This window comes from Chiloscyllium punctatum, chromosome 2 (assembly GCF_047496795.1).
Source record: "Chiloscyllium punctatum isolate Juve2018m chromosome 2, sChiPun1.3, whole genome shotgun sequence".
Lineage (NCBI taxonomy): Eukaryota > Metazoa > Chordata > Chondrichthyes > Orectolobiformes > Hemiscylliidae > Chiloscyllium > Chiloscyllium punctatum.
In genome coordinates this window covers 105,728,016-105,746,779 of record NC_092740.1, presented here as the reverse complement: position 1 = coordinate 105,746,779, position 18,764 = coordinate 105,728,016, and the positions used below count along the sequence as shown (strand labels likewise).

The window sequence follows — 18,764 nt, the reverse complement described above, 5'->3', positions numbered from 1 at the left end:
GTGTAAAATATAAAATATCCATATGTGGAATTACACCATAATAACTGACTTCATACAAACACATATATTTTTGCACAAAGGACACAAGAAATATCCAAAATGGGAAGAGATTATTCAATTGCTCATTATGGAACAACTCTACCCACATAGCTTCCCATCTTATCTCTCTCTTGCCTGAGTTCACATTAAGCTATCTACTTCTATGCTCTTCCTTATTCTGGAATTTTATTATTCTTTGCATGAAAAAAAAACTGCACTCCTCTCCTTCTTCCCAACTTCATTTGTATTTCGGGTATTTCAATATTTCATTAAAATGGACAGAATCAGAAATTCTCATGTTACACAGTGCAAGCATCATAACAGGTGAGAAATAACCTTGTCCAATACTGCAACTTAAAAAATAGAAATAAATCTTCTTGGATTAGGAATTAGAAATGAGCTCAGATTTTGGCAACCTTGATAGCATCAAGATAAACAGCAAACTTCTTTAGACCGAAGGGTCTATTTCAGTGCTGTATGACTCTATGACCAAGACTCTATTAACGTCAAATAATTTAACATTATAAAATCCAGAAATGAGAACTTTTACTTCTAAATATGTTTACTGGATGTGGGCATTGCTGTCTAGGCTAGGTTTTTAAGCACTAATAGGCAGAAGGCTTTATCACTGGTCATTTAAATGGTACTGTGGAGGAGAAGTAAGTGACAGAAAAAGTAAGCCAGACATACATGAGGGGTTGAACAATTTACAACCATTATAGCTTAAATGATGCTTTGAATAATGGATAAAAGATAGAACTTAGAGGACCAAAAGGGGAAGGTGATTGGATGGAAACAGAAACCACAATAGGAAGGATGAGGAATAGGGAATGCAGCAGAAACTGCGGATAATGAAGAAAAGTAACAAGTATGCAAACCAACAAGTGTGGAGTAATCCAATGGGATCAGTGAAATGAACCGTGGTCCAGTGTGTTGTAGTGTTGTGTGGAAGATTGGAGATCCAATATGAAGGACCACAAGACAAATGTGGTGTGATGTACAAGTGTAGTGATGCAGTGGAGTGAGGTATGGAGGTGCAGTGATCCAGTGTAAATTGTTGTGGATACGACTTTACCCAGTGTAGTGAGGCATGGAGGAGCAGTGATCCTGTGTGGTGAGGAATAAATGAGCAGTGGTCCAGTGCAATGTAATGTGGAGGAGCAGTGATCCAGTGTGGTTTGGAGCAGATGTGGTAATCGAGTGTGGTGAGAAATGGAGGAGCAGTGATACTGCGCAGAGAGGTGTGGTGGAGCAGTGATCCAGCATAGAATGCCTCTTGACTAAGAGCAGCAATTTCAAGCATGAGATGAGTAAAGTGTGGACTGCAAGCCAAAGATTATAATTGCTGAATAAAAATGGGGTGAGACTGAGGAGGGGTTTGTTAATGGAGATTCAGACCTTAACATCAAAAGATTGGGGCAAAGTGTATTTTCATAACAATGGGATTCATAGAGTAGATAAAAAGGTTTATTTAATCTGACATGGAAACAAAATGGATTGAACTGCATCATGATGCTATAGTTTAAGAGGATAAACTTCAAATCATATTCAGACTAAGTTTCCTAACAAGAAGCATTTTAGAATATTGTTATATTAGAAGTGAGTTATGAATGGATATTGTTGATATTGTTGCAAAAGCATAGAAGGATACAGGCAATTACAATTACCATAAGGTTAAACAGAGCAAAACATCACAACATGGGTCACCAGGCATGTCTTTGTCATTTTAACACACATAAGTGCCAGAGTTCACATTAGCATTATCCAAAAGGTTTAAGGATCTCTATAACCTGTACTCAGAGCAGGTGCCACATGACACTGCATTGGACCACTACTCATTTATTCTTCACCACACTGGATCACCGCTCCTCACAGTTTAACAATGATTTGTGCTCTTGATTTCATGAAACAATGCAGTCGTGTTAGTGCAGCCAACAATTACACCAATGCCAAAGCCAGCAATCACATGCATGAATTTGTCAATTGTTTCTGAAGGCTACCTACTTAGGAGATCATCTCTCTTCAGACCAACTATCAAAACCCCTCAGATGAACAACACATTCCATGTACTTAGAAAGGGTAAAGGGATGCAAAACAGGAACTGTCTTCTTAGTATGTAGCTTTCTGCTTTACAGTCAATTTTCATTTTTAAGATCTAGATGTTATCAAGAAACAAATATAATTGAGTAACCTGGATTTTCAACACAATTTGTATAAAAATAACAGCTTTTCCTTTGTAAATTCAAACCATAAAATATTCACAATTCAGCAATGAGTGACTAACCTGGCTTGTTTGTGGATTGGACGGGCCACAACCGAGTTGAACAAAGTTCTTTGCTGAGTCCTGAGGGGTAAGATGTGGTGGGTATCTGATTGTTGGGTGTGAGAAGTAACTACTGGGTGCAGGAGGGAGAATGGAGGATGCTGAAAAATGTAGAGGTGAAGGAGGAGGTGGGCTTCTTGTTGAGATGACTAGAAATTGAAAATACAAAGAATTAATAGGTTGCTATGCTTTGAAATTTTGGGATAATGCTGGTCTCAACAGGCATACTGCTCATATTTTCAGTTCATATAATAACTATCTATGTGCAAACATTATCTTCTCTATATAACCCAGCAGAATATTGACCAAAAAGAGTACAATCTGATTAACACAATAATTGTTTTAACCAAGCAAAGTCTAAGCTTCCAATCACTCTCCTTTACTTGTAATCACTTGAATGGATTTATTATTTTGGGTTTGTTATTTCCCTTTGTTTATTATTTCCCTTTGTCTGATGAAGCTGAAGTACACTTATTCATCTGATTCACTTTGGTCTTGTGTTGTAGTGGTAATGGATCTCTGGGCAGGAAGATCGTAGTTCAAGTCCTACCTGCTCCAAAGGTACATCATAAAATGTCTGAACAGGTTGATTAAAATAACTTTTATTTCAGAGAACTTCTCTGGTGAAGATAATTTAAAACTTTGGGGAAAAATAAACAAATCAGCACAGATTAAGTATACAAGACAGAGACAGTTATGCCCTTAAGACAAGAATTTTATTTGGAAACAAGAATGCTAGACACATTTATGAACAATAATCACTGATATTTGGTATTCTAATAAAATCCCAAGACAGCCAAACTCTGAATACTGACTACTGCCAGTGCTGAGTGAACAGTGCCACTGCGCTGTCCGTGCTCTGCACATTGGTCATAGATATCAGATGGAATAATCATTGGTGAAATGAAACTTCCCGAACAGATTAAGCAAAAATCTGGATCTAAAATTATTAGGTGCCATTTCCACTAACCCCAACAAGATGCCACTACTAAACACATATTACCCTCCAATTCCTCTGGGATGCCCTGCTCATTTTTTTAATTAATCGACAGGATGAGGGCATCACTAGCTAGTTCAGCATTTGGTGTCCATCTCTAATTGCTCAGAGGCAATTAAGAGTCAATCACATTGTTGTGGGTCTGGAGTCAAATGTGGACTAGATCAGGTATAGATAGCAGCTTTCTTCCCAAAAGGATACTAGTAAAGAAAATGAAATTTTCCAATAATTGAAAACAGATTCATGCTCATTGCTAGTCTTTAAATTCCAGATTTTTATTGAATTCAAATTCCACCATTTGCCATGGCAGGATTTGAATCCTGGACCCCAGAACATTATCTGGATCTCTGTCCCATTGCCTCCCAAAATAAAACCATCACAGTCTTAGAGCACTGTAGGGCTGCTCTCTTATATTGAAAAAGATAGAGAGAGAGACACACACACGCACACACACACACACACGGAGGCAACTGGTGTTGAGCTTTACCTGAGGGTCACCACACCTCAGATGAGGGGAAAAAATGAGAAGGAGGGACCTTCATAGTGACCTCAGCCAGTGCACGAATTGAACCCACAGTCTTGGTGTCACTCTGCACCGCAAACCAGCCAATTGAGCTAACCAACCCTTACCCACTCCTCCACTCCTATACCTCCCCACACTTCCCAGAGCATCTTCTCATATAATTACTGAAGGTGTGACACTTTGCTGTTTACTTCTACCCTATCCAAGGCTCTGGACACACCTTCCAGGTGATGCGGTGATTTAGCTGCACTTCACTCAACCTAGTATTGTGTATTCACTGCTCACAATGTAGTCTCCCTGACTTTAGAGAGATGAAATGCAAACTGGAGGACTGCTTTGTGGAACACATACATTCTGTCCATAATAGTGCCACCAAGCTTCCATTTGCCAACACACCACTGTTTTCCTTGGCCAACATTTCTGTTTCAGGCTTACTACAGTGCTCCAGAAAAACTTAGCACAAGCTGGAAGCATAGTGTCTCACTTTCTGCAAAGGAACTTTGCAGCCTTCATTGCTCAATGTTAAATTCAATAATTTTAGAACCTGAACACTTGCTTCTTTGTACTTTGCTCACCTCAATAAACTCCAGGCCCTGTCATGACAGCACAGCACAGCTGTGCACACTCCTGTTCAGCACAGCTAACCTATTTCTGCTTACTTATTTCCCCCATTATCAGCTTTTCTTTCTCACTGGCATACTATCATCCATCCCTGCCTGCCTGTTGTTCTGTCTCTCTGGACTTCATTGCCACCTATCCACTCACTCCTTCCTCCCACCCCATCCTCAGCACATATACTACCTTTTCCTAGCTAGTATCAGTTCTAAAGATGGGTTACTACATCAAAAGGTTGACTCTGTTTTCTGTCCACAGGTGTTGCCAGACCTACTGAGTTCTTCCAACAGTTTCTGTTTTCAAAGCAAAAATCCGTACTGATCAAAAACAGTGGACATTATTAAAAGGTGTCTGAGAGACTCAACAACTGCATTTTCTAATTTATTTCTATTTATATTTAATATCAGGTGAATTACCGCTGTGTCCTGGGATGCCAGGGTGATGATGTGGTGGGAAAGTGCTCAGTCTTGGTGATGAACCTTGAGGAGATGTGGGCCCACTATACATTGGTTTCTCATGTTTCTTCATTGTAGGAGATGCCATTTCTACCAAGTCAGACACATAAATATGAAAACAAGTAAATACTTATATATAAGATTATTGGACCACCTAAGAAAAAAGCATTTTCTCCGAAAATCCTGCCTTAGTCTGAGGAGAATCCACTATTCCCACAGCCTTGTACTGTTTATGAATCACCTCTGTTCAAGTGCAAACAAAAAAAAAGTGAAAAACAGTTAATAACATTCGACCTGGAAAATTTTGGAAAAGCATATGTTTTATCAAATTTCATAGTGCCACACTTCTGAGCCAGGAGGCCTGGGTCCTACAAACCACAATGCAAGCTTGAGACACAACACAAAATTTTCTGTTTGGGCACTTTACAGCCTAAAAAGTCTCAAAAATGTATTCAATAACTTCAGAAACTCACTGTAATATGACTGTTCTCCATTCTTCTTAAATTCTCTTCCCAAGTTATCCTCAAAGTCTTGTATTGTTTGTGTCTTGTTTAAAGAAGGGACCATTCTCTCACTGTTGCACCTCAATTTACACACATTTTCCATGATTGATGATTGTTCCACTGCTTTTCGTCATTTATATAAATGATTTGGATGTGAATACAGGGGCTGTTGTTAATATGTTTGAGATGACACCTAAATTGGTGGTTCAATGCACAGTGAAGAAGGTTATCTCAGAGTACAGTGGGACTTTAATCAGATGGGCCAATTGGCCCTGGAGTAGCAGATGGAGTTTAATTTAGATAAATACAAGGTGTCGTATTTTGGTAAGACAAATCAGGGCAGGAATTAAACAGTTCATTGTATGGGTTTGGGGAGTGTTGCTGAACAAAGGACCTGGGGTGCAGGAGCATAGTTCCTTGAAAGTGGAGTTACAGGTAGGTAGGGTGGTGAAATATTAACTCTGTTTCCTTCTCCGCAGAACCTTCCAAACCTATTGAGTTTCTCCAGTACTTTCCGTGTTTGTTTCAGATTTGCTGTACAGCATAAGAACAGGCTCTTCAGTCTACATATCTGTGGTGACCATGATGCTATTCTAAACTATTCCACCTGCCATACGTTTCTATTCTCTGACCGTTCATGTGTTTGTCTAAATGTCTCTGAAACTTTGCGAACATTTCAGCTTCTACTACCTCACCTGACAGTGCATTTCTGTGTAAAAGAATTTGCCTCTCGCATCTGCTTTAAACTTTTCCCTTCTCATCTTAAATCTATGCCCCTTTTTAGTTTGACTGCTCAATCCTGGGGAAAAAAAAACTCTAACTAGCCACCTTACCCATGCCTCTCATCATTTTGTATACTTTTATCAGACTATCCCTCCATGTCTGATGGTCTAGCAAAAACAATCCAAGTTTGTCCAATTTCTCCTTATAGTTAATACACTTCAATTGAAGCACCATCCTGGTAAACCTCTTCTGCACCCTCTCCCAAATCTCCACATTTTTCCTATAGTGTGGCGACTAAAACTGCGCACAGTACTCCAAATATGCCCTGAATAAATTCTCACACAGTTGCAAACATGACTTGGCAACTTTTATACTCCATGCCCTGACGGATGAAGGGAAGCATGACGTTTGCCTTCTTTACCACTTATTCACTTATGTAGCCACTTTCAGGCAGCAATGGACTTGCGTCCCAAGATCTCTCTGTGTATCAATGCTTCTAACAGTGTGGCCATTTACAGTTTACATTCCTCTTGTATTTGACCTCGCAAAATTCATTTCCTCTCACTTATCCAGATAAATCTCTATGTGCCTTTTCTCTCCCCAACTTTCCAGCAGATCTACAACCTGCTGCATCCTTTGATATTCTTCCTCTCTGTCCACAACTCCACCAATTTTCACATCATCTGCAAACTTACTAAACAGACACCAACATTTTCATCTAAATCATTTGTGTATATTGCAAACAACAGAAGCCTCAGTACTAATCAAAGACCTTTAGTCAGAAAATCACCCCTCCACAACTACCTCTGGTTTTGTATAGCCACACCAATTTTGTATCCAATTGTCAACTCACCATGGATTCCATGTGACTTGGGCCAGTCTACCTTAACAGAACTTGTCAAATACTTTAGTAAAGTATGCATAGGCAACATCCACTGCACTATCCTCATTGATCATCTTTGTCTCTTTCTGAAAAAAACTCCAATTTATGAGACAATATCTCCCCTGCATAAATCTCTGCTTCGTATCCCTTTTAAGTCCATTCTTCTCCAAATGCAAGTAAATCCTGTACCAAAGAATCTTCTCCAAAAAATTCCCCATTACAGCAGTCCATAACTTCTTGGATCGACAGGATCTTGCTTTTATTCAAGCCCCACCTGCTCTAGAGGTATGTCATAAACATTTCTAAACAGGTTGACTAGAAAATATCTGGTACTAAAAATATCAGTCATAAAGTTTAAAAACTAGCAATCCTAAACCTGCTAGCTGCAAGCATTTTTTCATGAACATAGGTTGCTTCAAAGCTCTTTACATTCAAAGTATTTATTTTAGAAGTATCCGTCACTGTTGTAGTGTGGGTAAGGTGGCAGCCAATATGGATGTTTTCACCAACAGCAATGACATAGTGATGTATTTCAATATTGATCAACATACCTAGAGAACCAATTTACTCCTTTTAAATAAGTGGTTTTGTCCTGACCTCTGAGCCAGGAGGCCTGGATTCAAGTCCTACCTGCTCCAGGTTGACGAAAAGTACCTAAAACTCTATCCTGCCATCTGCCGTTGTTTGATTTGTGCCCTCTTGCAGCTCAGCAGTACTGTCTCTATTTCTGCTCCAAGTGACCTGGGTTAAAGTCCCACCTGCTCTTGAGGTGGGGAATAACATCTCTGAGCAGGTTGATTAGAAAATTAGGTTAAATAAAAAGAGTGTGCCATGGAATATTATGTAGTTTCTGGAGAGAACAGTTAGGAACAAAATTTTAACAGCTCAGCTGAAAGACTGCACCTTCATCAATGTGGTGTTCCCTTGATACTGCAATGAATATCAGCTGGGACTAAGTGTCTGAAATATGTATGGATCCTACAACCTCACATTTGATTCAGAGTAAAGGTGCTATTAGTGAGCCATGGGTTGCACTAACTTTCTAGGAATATTAATCTAGGAACAAAGTACAGGAGAATCAACGTTTCGGGCATGAGCCCTTCCTCATTCCTGAAGAAGGGCTCATGCCCGAAATGTCGATTCTCCTGCTCCTTGGATGCTGCCTGACCTGCTGCGCTTTTCCAGCAACACAGTTGCAGCTCTGATCTCCAGCATTTGCAGTCCTCACTTTCTCCTAGGAATAAAGTACTAAGGCAAAGAGAGTCATGCATGGTCTGCTCCTGCAGAATTCACTTCTGAGTTGAGTTTGTCAACTGATCGACAGACTCACTGGTGAATCACTTAACAAGTTAAATTGCCCACCTAGTGTGTAGGCTAGGTAGATTTATCATGAGAAATGCAGGATTACAGGGATAAGGTAGGGAGTTGGGTCAGAGTGGGATGTCCTTTGATAGGTTGGTGTGGAATCGATGGGCCAAATGACCTGCTTGGTTTATTCCTGCAGGGATCCTATGAATTTAAATACACTAGAGGGAAACATCTCCATTCCCTCTCCCACTGTGATGCGAAGTATTCAAAATTGGAGAAAGCCCACATGGGAAGGTCAGCCATCAAGGAGGCTTGTCAAAGCAAAAACAAACTAAGCCTTAGGATTTCATTCTAAGATGTACATAAATTGGATTATTGCACTGCAAAGATGTGATAAAGGAGTATGCATTTTGTCACCAGCAGAGTTAGGTGATTTACTAGTTTTTTTTGATTCACTAGAAAATTGAAGCTAAGTAGAGTACATTAAGTAAATAAAATTCAAACTGCCTCTTTATACACTTGTCTTTTCATTGCACTTATTAAAAGATTTGAAAAGATTATATGAAAGCACAATATATGAAGGTGAAAGTCTTGATATTCAATTTGAATCAGATACAGCATTACTGTAGTCCCTCTTCCCATTGGGTTAGATACAACACGATAGATTATGTCACATCCTGAAATTAAGAAAGGGCACATTTGAAAGGACAAAGATAGACCTGAAATCAAAATTCTCAATTGCTGGAAGGTTGATTTTTATGAGATCAGATATGATTTGTTCAGAGTGGATTAGGAGCAAATACTTTCAAATAAATCTGTATCATGATTGGGACGCATTCATGAAGGAAATAATAGAGTATAGAGCCATCTTGTTCCATAAATGCCACGAACCCTGAATATCAAGGGATATATAGCATTGAATTAAAATATAACTGGAGGCATATAGCAGAAACTAATGCTCAAAGCTGCAGAAGTTGGATGAAATGTTTCCCATGCTGTTGAGTGAGGCAAGAAAGGAAATTGCAGGGACATTTGCAAAAATTTTTGATTCTTGTCTGGTCAAGTGTAGGTACTGGAGGATACCCAATTTGATACCATTATTCAAGAAGGGAAACTGCTGGCAGTTATTCTAAGCTTAGTGCTGGAGAAACTATTGCAAGCAATTTTGAGGGACACAGTGACCTGCATTTGGTGAGGCAGGGATAAATCAGGCACAGTCAGCATGGTTTTGTTAAGAGGAGGTCATCTCTGAACAATTTATTCAAGTTTTTCAAAGAGGTGACCAGGTGTGTAGATGATGACAATACTTTTCATGTAGTCTACTTGGACTTCAGCAAATCTTTTGACAAGATCCTGACTGGGAGGCTGATAGCAAAGGTAAGAATACATGGGATCCAAGGAAATTTGGGAAATTGGATCCACAATTGGCTGAGTGGCAGGTGGCAGAGGCTGATTATTCGGGTATTTTTCTGATTGAAAGTCTGTGTTCAGGTGGATTCCCCATGGATCAGTATTGGACCCCTTGCTATTTCTGGTTTGTTTGAATGATTTTGACTTGACTGTAAGAGGGTTAACCTGTCGAACACATGATGAATGGTAGGACCCTGGGAAGAACTGAACAGCAGAGGGACTTTGGGTGTGATTGTGTACTGGTTCGTTCAGGTATCAAAATAATTAACAACACATATTTTATTAACGTTTCGGGCAAAAGCCTTTCATCAGAAAGGGCTTTTGCCTGAAACGTCGATCTTCCTGCTTCTCTGATGCTGCCTGACCTGATGTGCTTTTCCAGCACCACTCTAATCTAGACTCTGATTTCCAGCATCTGCAGTCCTCACTTTTGTCTAACACATATTTTATGGCCTGCTTTTATTAATCAGGGCACAGAGTTTACGAGCAGGGAGGTATAAGATGTCGGTTAGGCCAGAGCTACAATATTGTGTACAATTCTGAAATCTACATTAGGAGGGATGTGATAGCATTAGAGTGGGCACAAAGGAGAATTACTAGGATGCTGCCTGGGCTGGAGTGTTTCAGTTATAAAGACAGATTGGACAGACTGGGATTGTTTTCTTTAAAGCAGAGGAGCTTAAGAGGAATCGTGATTGGGATATATAAAATTCCAAGGGACATAGGGTAAATAGGAAGAAACATTGCCCATTGAAGGAGGGGTCAATGGCCACAGGGCACAGAATTGAGGTAAGGGGCAAAGGTGTAGAGGAGATGTGAGGAAAAACATTTTCACCCAAGAATCTGGAACCCACTGTCTGTAAGAGTGGTAGATGTAGTAACTCTCATAACATATAAGTAGTATTTAGATATGCACTTGAAATACCAAGTGCTGAAAATTGAATTAGAATAGTCAGGTGGCTGATTTTGATACGGGTAGATGTTATGGACCAAAATTCCTTTTTTCTGTACTATAGGTCTCTATGACTTACATGTCAGATCAACCTGAAAGAATGTTGACACTTGACCTGACTTATTATCAGGATTTTTAAAAATAACTATTAATTTATTACTTTGGTAAGAACACCAATGTAAGCATGAACTTTCAAACTTTGTCTGATAATTCTTGCAGAAATAAAAAAATTACCTGATGATATACAGGAAATAATTTATGAATGCAAATGCAACATCTTTAAGTCTCTGATTTATTCATTATTCTAACATTCTAAATAATGGGGAGGAGGAATTTCTTCTCTCAGAAGGTAGTGAATCAGTGGAATTCTTTACCACAAGTGACTTGCAAAGCTGGGGCATTAAGTATATTCAAGGCTAAGACAGACAGATTTTTAATCAATGAGGGAATCATAGGCAAGAGGGAAAAGATAGGAAAGTGGAGTTGGTGATTACGAGATCAGCCATGGTCTCACCGGGTTGTGGGGCAAATTCATTGAGATGAACGCCTTACTCTGCTCTTATATCTTATGGTCTTATATATTTTGGGTGGCATTTAATGGAGATGATGAGAGTTTGGTCTGTGGATGGACGACTGGTGAAATCTCTGTATTAGCAGTTTAACTGGATGGGTCTTTCCTCACAATCAAATAAAGTTCGTTCTGCTTTCAACATGAATTTGGTATAACTTGGGACACTGTTTCTAAAGCGAAAAGTTTTAAATAACCAGTGTATTAGTTATAACACGATTCTAGTCCCGTTAATTTAAATGGTGCTGTTACTACACAATTTTCTTATAACATGGAATGCATGAGAACCAAACTACTGTGTTAAAACAGTCATGATTCGGAGATGCCGGTGTTGGACTGGGGTGTACAAAGTTAAAAATCACACAACACCAGGTTATAGTCCAACAGGTTTAATTGGAAGCACACTCGCTTTCGGAGCGACGCTCCTTGACAACTACCTGATGAAGGAGCGTCGCTCCGAAAGCTAGTGTGCTTCCAATTAAACCTGTTGGACTATAACCTGGTGTTGTGTGATTTTTAACGGTGTTAAAACAGAACTGACAATAGTCAGGTTAGAGATGGTGGGAGTGCACAGGTCTCCAGGATGAGGTTTTCCAGGAAAGACAGTGGCTGCTACTCAAACACAATCTACCTAAGGCTTTGTATTATCACTGGATCCCAGCTACAGCTGAGTAATGGCGGTCAGTGTTTTGCAGGGTGGAGGATGGTAGAAGGGAAATCTCACTCCTGGTGCCAGGTCTGCGAATCAGCCTTTTGAGTATCTCTGAATGATGGAACACACACTCCCATCTCCAACTCACCCCACCCTGGGTGTCCAGAAGCAAACCTACATATGTTTGCTTGTTATATCCCCATCAGGCTCCCAACTCCTCCAACAGGTTAGTATCAGCAGTGGCAGGTCCAAACCCTTAAGTTAGCATGAATTGCCCAACTGAAGGTCTTGATTGTGAAGGGTCAAGAAAGTTTAACCTTAGTGGTGGTGGAAAGTTGGCACTCACCACCCAACTGCCTGATTTAATTTAACCCTTACATTACAAGACTCACCAACGGGGGAAAAATTGTTTATCCACAAGTAATAGAAGATAAGAAAATTTCCAGGTGAAAATTCCCATTCAGCCTGTGCCTCAATGAGCCTACACAGGAATATGTTCAAAGCTTTACATTGAATTTAATAATTATACAGAACAGAAGCTGGCCAGTTTGTTTAACTAGTTCTGCTGATATTTATGCTCAACATAAAAGTCCTCCCCTTCAATTTGCTTTAACTCAGCCATTCCACATGTCTTTTCCTTTACTCCTAGAAATTCCTTACAGAGGCATTTAAAATATTTGCCTCGACCACTTCCTGTGGCTACTTTCTAGCCAACATAAAATAATTAATTTTTCTTCACGTCAATTGGATTTATCGGTAACTATCTTGATACTTAATTTTAGATTTGCATTATTAATATATGGCCAGTCCAAAGACAAGCACTTTGCCCTTATTACACTTGATTCTATTTTTTTTCTGTTTAGCAGTTGATACATAGGAGCATAAAAAAGACTGCAGGAGGAGATTGTTCAATCGTTTGAGCTTGCTCCGCCATTCAATGAGATCACGACTAATCTTCCACTTGAAGTCTATATTGCAGCACTATTCTTATGTTTCTTGATGGTTTTATTATGTAAAAGTCTATTGATCATACTCAATGTTCTGGGGGAAGGAATTACCAAGATTTGCCATCTTCTGACTGGAAAAATTCTCCTCATTTCAATCCAGAATAGTTTACCCCTTATTGTGAAATAGTTTACCCCTGTATTCTTGGACTTCAGGGGTGACATCCTTTCTGCAATCCCCTGTTAAAGATTACAAGAGTTTGGTATTTTTGAATGAGCTCATCTCTCATCCTTCTAAATTCCAGGGAATAGAGATTCAGTCTCCTCAATCTACCCTCATAGGACAATTCCAGATTCCAGGGATTAATCTGGTGAGTGTCAGCTGCACTCTCTTTATGGCAGTTCATTTTGCCATAGGTCTGTGCGGTATAATGTGGGAAAATGTGAAGTTGTTCATTTTGGAAAAGAGAACAAAACAATAGAATATTATTTAAATGGAGAAAAAGCTGCAGAGAGCTGCAACACAAAGGGATTTGGGATATTTGTTTATAAAACGCAAAAAGCTAGCACAGTGCAGCAGGTAACCAGAAAGGCTAATGGGATGTTGGCCCTTATTTCAAGGAGTATAGAGTATAGAGTAGGGAATTCTTACTGCAACCAAATCAAGGCACTGGAGAGACCACATCTGGAATACTGTGAACAGTTTTGGTTCCCTTATTTCAGGAAAGTCATCATTTGATTGGAGGTAGCTCAGAGATGGTTCACTGGGATGGATCCCTGGCATTGAGGGATAGTTTTATGAGCAAAGGCTAAATTAGAAGAATTAGAGGCGACCTCATTGAAACATATAGGATTCTTAACAGGCTTGACAGGGTAAATGCTGAAAGGACATTTCCCTTCATGGGAGAGTCTAGAACCAGAAGACAGTCTTAGAAGAAAGGGATGCAAATTTAAGACTGAGATAAGGAGGAATTTCTTGTGTTAGAGAAACTTTTTGCCACAGAGAGCTGTGGGAACAGAGTCCTTGTGCATACTTAAAGTTGAGATAGATAGATTCTTGATTAGTAGGGGAATCAAAGGTTTCCTTGAAAAGGTAGCAAAATGTATGTGAGCCATGATCCCATTAAATAGTGGAATGATCTCAAGGGGCTGAATGGCCTAATCTTGTTCCTATTTCTTATTTCTTATGATCATAAAATTCCAAATATGATCTCACCAAGGCTGTATATAATTGCATTAAAAACAACAAAATTCTGGAAATCACAGCAGGTTAGGCAGCATCCAAGGAGAGAGAGCAAGCTAACATTTCGAGTCTAGATGGCTCTTCAGCAGAGCTGTTGTGAAGTGTGGAGGGGGCAGCGTTTATGGCAGTAGTGGACAGCTGGAACGCTGGGGGAGAAAGGGTGTTGATTCAGTTGATTAAGTGTTTGGAATGTGAGAATGGCAGAACAGTGGTATGTCTAACTGCTAGACTGGAAAGAACACAACAGTCCCACTGGTAAGGGGGAAGGGAGAGAGAACATGGTGACAGAGAATGTAACAAGTACAGCTAAAAGGAGGGAAAGGAATGAGAATGAATTTACAATTTGAAGATGTTGAACTCAATATTAAATCCAGTAGGTTGTAAAGTGCCTAGTCTGAGGATGAGGTGTTGTTTCTCCAGTTTGCTCTGTGATTCACTGGAGCACTGCAGCATGCTGAGGACAGACAACTGGACATGCAACCAGGACACTGTTAAAATGAGCGACTATGGGAAGGTCAGGGTCATGCTTGCACACAGACTGAAAATATTCTGCAAAGCGGTCAGCTAGTCTGTGTTTGGTTTCTTCAGCTCTGAAGAAGAATCATCTTGACTTAAAACATGAACTTACTAACTGTCCATGGATGCTGCTTGACCCACTGTGAATTCCAGCATCTTTTGTTTTCAGTACAGATTCCACTGACAGTGGTAATTTCCTCCTCTAACTGCATTAACACATATTTTACTCCCTGTAATCAAATTTTCTTGTAGTAAAAACCAATATACTATTTGCCTTCATTTTTTTGCTGTATCTACATTTTAAGTATCAATGACTCATGAACAACAGCACCCAAGTCCCTTTGAAGTTTAACACCTCATAACATTTCACATGCAAGAGATATTCTGTATTTCTGCTTTTCCTACCAAAATGTCTAACCTTGCAGTTTTCCATATTGTACTCCAACTGTCAATTTATTTGCCTAGTTACTTAATCTCTCCAAATCCCCTTGAAACATGCAGTCATAAAGTCACAGAGTCATATAGCACAGGAACAAACTCTTCGGTCCAACTCATCCAGACTGACCAAGTTTCCCAGACTAAACTAGTCCCACTTACTTGTGTTTGGCCCATATCCCTCTAAGCCTTTCTTATGACATGTCATGTACCTGTCCAAGTGTCTTTTAAATACTGCATTGTACTGCATTGTACTAATTGTATTGCACTTCCTCTGGCATCCACATATGAACCGTATATGAAAAAGTTGCCCTTCAGATCCTTTTTCATCTCTTTCCCCTCTTACCTTAAAAATATGCCCCTAGTTTTGACCTCCCCCAACCTCGTGCAAAGACCTTTGCTACTCACCTTATCTATGTCCCCTCATGATTTAACATATCTGAATTAGGTCATCCCTCAACCTCTTACGCTCCAGTGACAAAACTCCCAACCTATCCAACTTCTTCTTATACCTTAAAACCTCCAGTTCCAGCAACATCATGGTAAATCATTTCTGAACCCTCTCTAAATTGATAATATTATTCCTATAGCAGGACAACCAGAACTGTACAGAGTACTCCAAAAGTGGCCTCACTAATGTTCTGTATAACCTTAACATAACATCCCAACTCCTATACTCAATGGCCTGAGCAATGAAGGCAAGCATGTTAAATGCCTTCTTATCTACCCTGTTTGCCTGTGATGTAACTTTCAAAAGAACTATGTACCTGAACCCCTCATTATTTGACAACACCACCCAGGGCTCTAACATTAACTAAGTAAGTACTGCCCTTGTTTGCTCTACCAAAATAAATTTCATCTGTCACTAATTAGCCCATTGGTCCAGTTGATCATGATCCTTTTGCAAACTTAAATAACCTTCTTCATCATTGACTTATACCATCAATTTTGGTGTCATCTGCAAATTTATTAACCATTCTTCCTAAATTCTCACCCAAATCATTTACAGAAAGACAAACAACAATAGATCCAGAACCAATCCCTGTGGAACATTGCTAGTCAAAGACCTCCAGTGTGAAAAACAACCCTCCAACACCACCTTCTGTCTCCTATTATCAGGCCAATCTGTATCCAATTGACAAGCTCTCCCATATGATCTAACTTTACTAATTAATCTACCATGACAAACTTTGCCAAAGGTTTTACTAAAGTCCATGTAGGCATCTACTGCTTTGCCTTCCTCAGCTTTTTGGTTACATCCTCAAAAAACTCAATCAAGTTTGTGAGACATGATTTCCCATGCACAAAGCCATGCTGACTATCTCTAATTAGTTTTTGCCTCTTCAAGTGAATGTAAATCCTTTCTCTCAGAATCCCCTCTAACAACTTACCTACTATTGATGCAAAACTCATTGGTCTATAGTTCCCAGGCTTTTCCTTTCTTAAATAAAGGCACAAGGTCATCCACCCTCCAGTCCTTCAGAACCCCTTCTGATCTCACACATCTACCTAGCTTTGTGACATCTGAAAAGTGGGAAATATTATATTTGATCCTGACATGCAATTCATAGATATGGATTGTTAACATGTTGAGTCCAAGCATTGATCCTTGCAGTATATCACCAGCCGGTGTCTGCCTATCTGTAAATGACCCAATCACTCCACCTCTGATTTCTTTCCACTAATCAGTTCCCAAACCATGGTAGGATATTTCACCTAATGTCATGTGCTAAACAAAAATTAGAGCAATCTCTTTTGAAAAGACCGTATCAAAGGCCTTTTGAAAATCTAAACATGCCACATCTAGCAGTGCCACTTCTCTATTCTGCTAATTATATCTTCAAAGAACTCTACTGAATTTGTCAAAATTATTTCCCTTTTATTTCCAAATGATTTCCCTGTTGATTGTGCCCAACTCGGCATTTTTTTTTAAATGTTAAAAATCACACAACACCAGGTTATAGTCCAACAGGTTTAATTGGAAGCACTAGCTTCCGGAGCACCGCTCCTGGTGCAGTGTCCTATAATTTCAATTCTAGCATTTTCTCTATGACAGATACCAGACCAATACATTTGTAATTTCCTGTTTTCACTTTCTTCCTTTCTTAAATTGTAGAGCTAAAGTTTCCACAATCTGTCAGGATCATTTCAGAGTCTCACAGAAGTTTGGAACGCAATCACCAATGTCTCTACATCCATCTTTAACACGCTTGGATGGAGATCATTAGGTGGCGAGATTTGCCTACTTTGACTACTATGCAGGTCTCTTTTCATTCCAATCTCCACCAAATCCACATACCAATACATTTTAGCACGTCCAACCCTCACATCTTTTCAAAACAGCACATCAAAGTATAAATCACTTTTTGGCTCTCCCACAGTGAAACCTCACCTCTTATGTACTCTCTCCAATCTTTCACCATGTTAAAAGAATCAATTAAGTCTCCTCTAAATTTTCTGTTTTACAAAGACAACCTCTTCAATTGTTCCCCACGACTGCGATCAATCAAATCTGGTAGTATCCTAACTAATTCTTTTTGTACTCCTGGTGATATACCTTTCAATCTCCTTTTCATAGTTTGTGGAAACTAAATCAATGCAAATAACAGCCTGGTCTAATGTTAAGATCACTTCGAATCCTTTCTCTTTAGAATTAAAACACTAGCTTCATTCACTTTAAGTCCATTCATCAAACACTGGGATGATAGAGAAATTCCATATATCTTTGCAACACATGGAGTCCCAAAAAAGTGTTGGTCACAGATAATGAGCCATTGTTTACAGAATTTATTTCTTAAAGTCAAACGCAATTGAAAGTAAGGACAACTCCATACCGGGTCGGGTACGTTTTGGCGCTGCCCTTTTGGCGCCGATCATTTGGCCCTGCCATTTTGGCTCTAAACTGTTTTGGTGCTCATTACTTTGGCGCTGAGCTGTTTTGACACCAATTCAGAATTTTAAAAAAGTCTTGTTTAGTTAAAGAAGAGAGGATGACAAATGACCCGATGTAATTTTCTCAACTAGCAAGAGCTGGTAGTCAAAGCTGTAAATGACCTGCTGTGGATTCAAATCTCATTTTGTAATTATTTTCTCATTTAATAATTGTTAATAGTCATCTACTGCCTTGATGATACTTCTGCCCTTCTGTCTTCACATTGGAAAGCTGTAATACAATTTTCTTTCTATTTTCTTGTAGAGCCCATACCAGAAATGGCTGAAAACATCCTAAGCAGGAGAGACAAACCAACATTTTCACACGATGGTTATCTATATGTGTTTGATAAATGTAGCAAAATGTAGAAATTCATTTTTATAATGAATAGGTTAAAAATAATGAATTTAAAAAATTAGATTTATTTCTTACAATGCAATAAAAACAAATTTCTTACGGGCTCTACAAGACTTTTTTTTATTATTGGGGCCAAAACAGCTCAGCGCCAAAGTAATGAGCACCAAAACAGTTTAGAGCAAAAACGGTGGGGCCAAATGATTGGCGCCAAAAGGGTGGCACCAAATTGTCCCATTCCGCTCTATACCACCTATCATCCAAAGGCTGGGCAGAAAAAGGGGACCAAACGTTGGCATAATTGATGAAACAGCCTACAGCATCACTAGAGATTAAGCTGTCATGGTTCTTGTCTGATGATGAGGACCACCCCATCGGCAACTATAGGC

General features: G+C 39.3%; 1 protein-coding gene across 14 annotated transcripts in view; it reads right to left on the bottom strand.

Moving 5' to 3' along the window:
* The window catches only part of LOC140487439 (nuclear factor 1 B-type-like), a 628,152-nt gene that overhangs the window by 70,834 nt on the left and 538,554 nt on the right, over positions 1-18,764 (bottom strand). For 13 of the 14 annotated variants that reach the window (XM_072586906.1, XM_072586916.1, XM_072586907.1 and 10 more), the window contains exons 7-8: positions 4,914-5,042; positions 2,324-2,511 (exon numbers count right to left, since the gene is read on the bottom strand). In XM_072586906.1, the coding sequence (XP_072443007.1) occupies positions 2,324-2,511; positions 4,914-5,042 (317 nt within the window). The remainder of the gene's footprint in view (positions 1-2,323; positions 2,512-4,913; positions 5,043-18,764) is intronic. The other variant, XM_072586914.1, reaches the window with a different exon arrangement.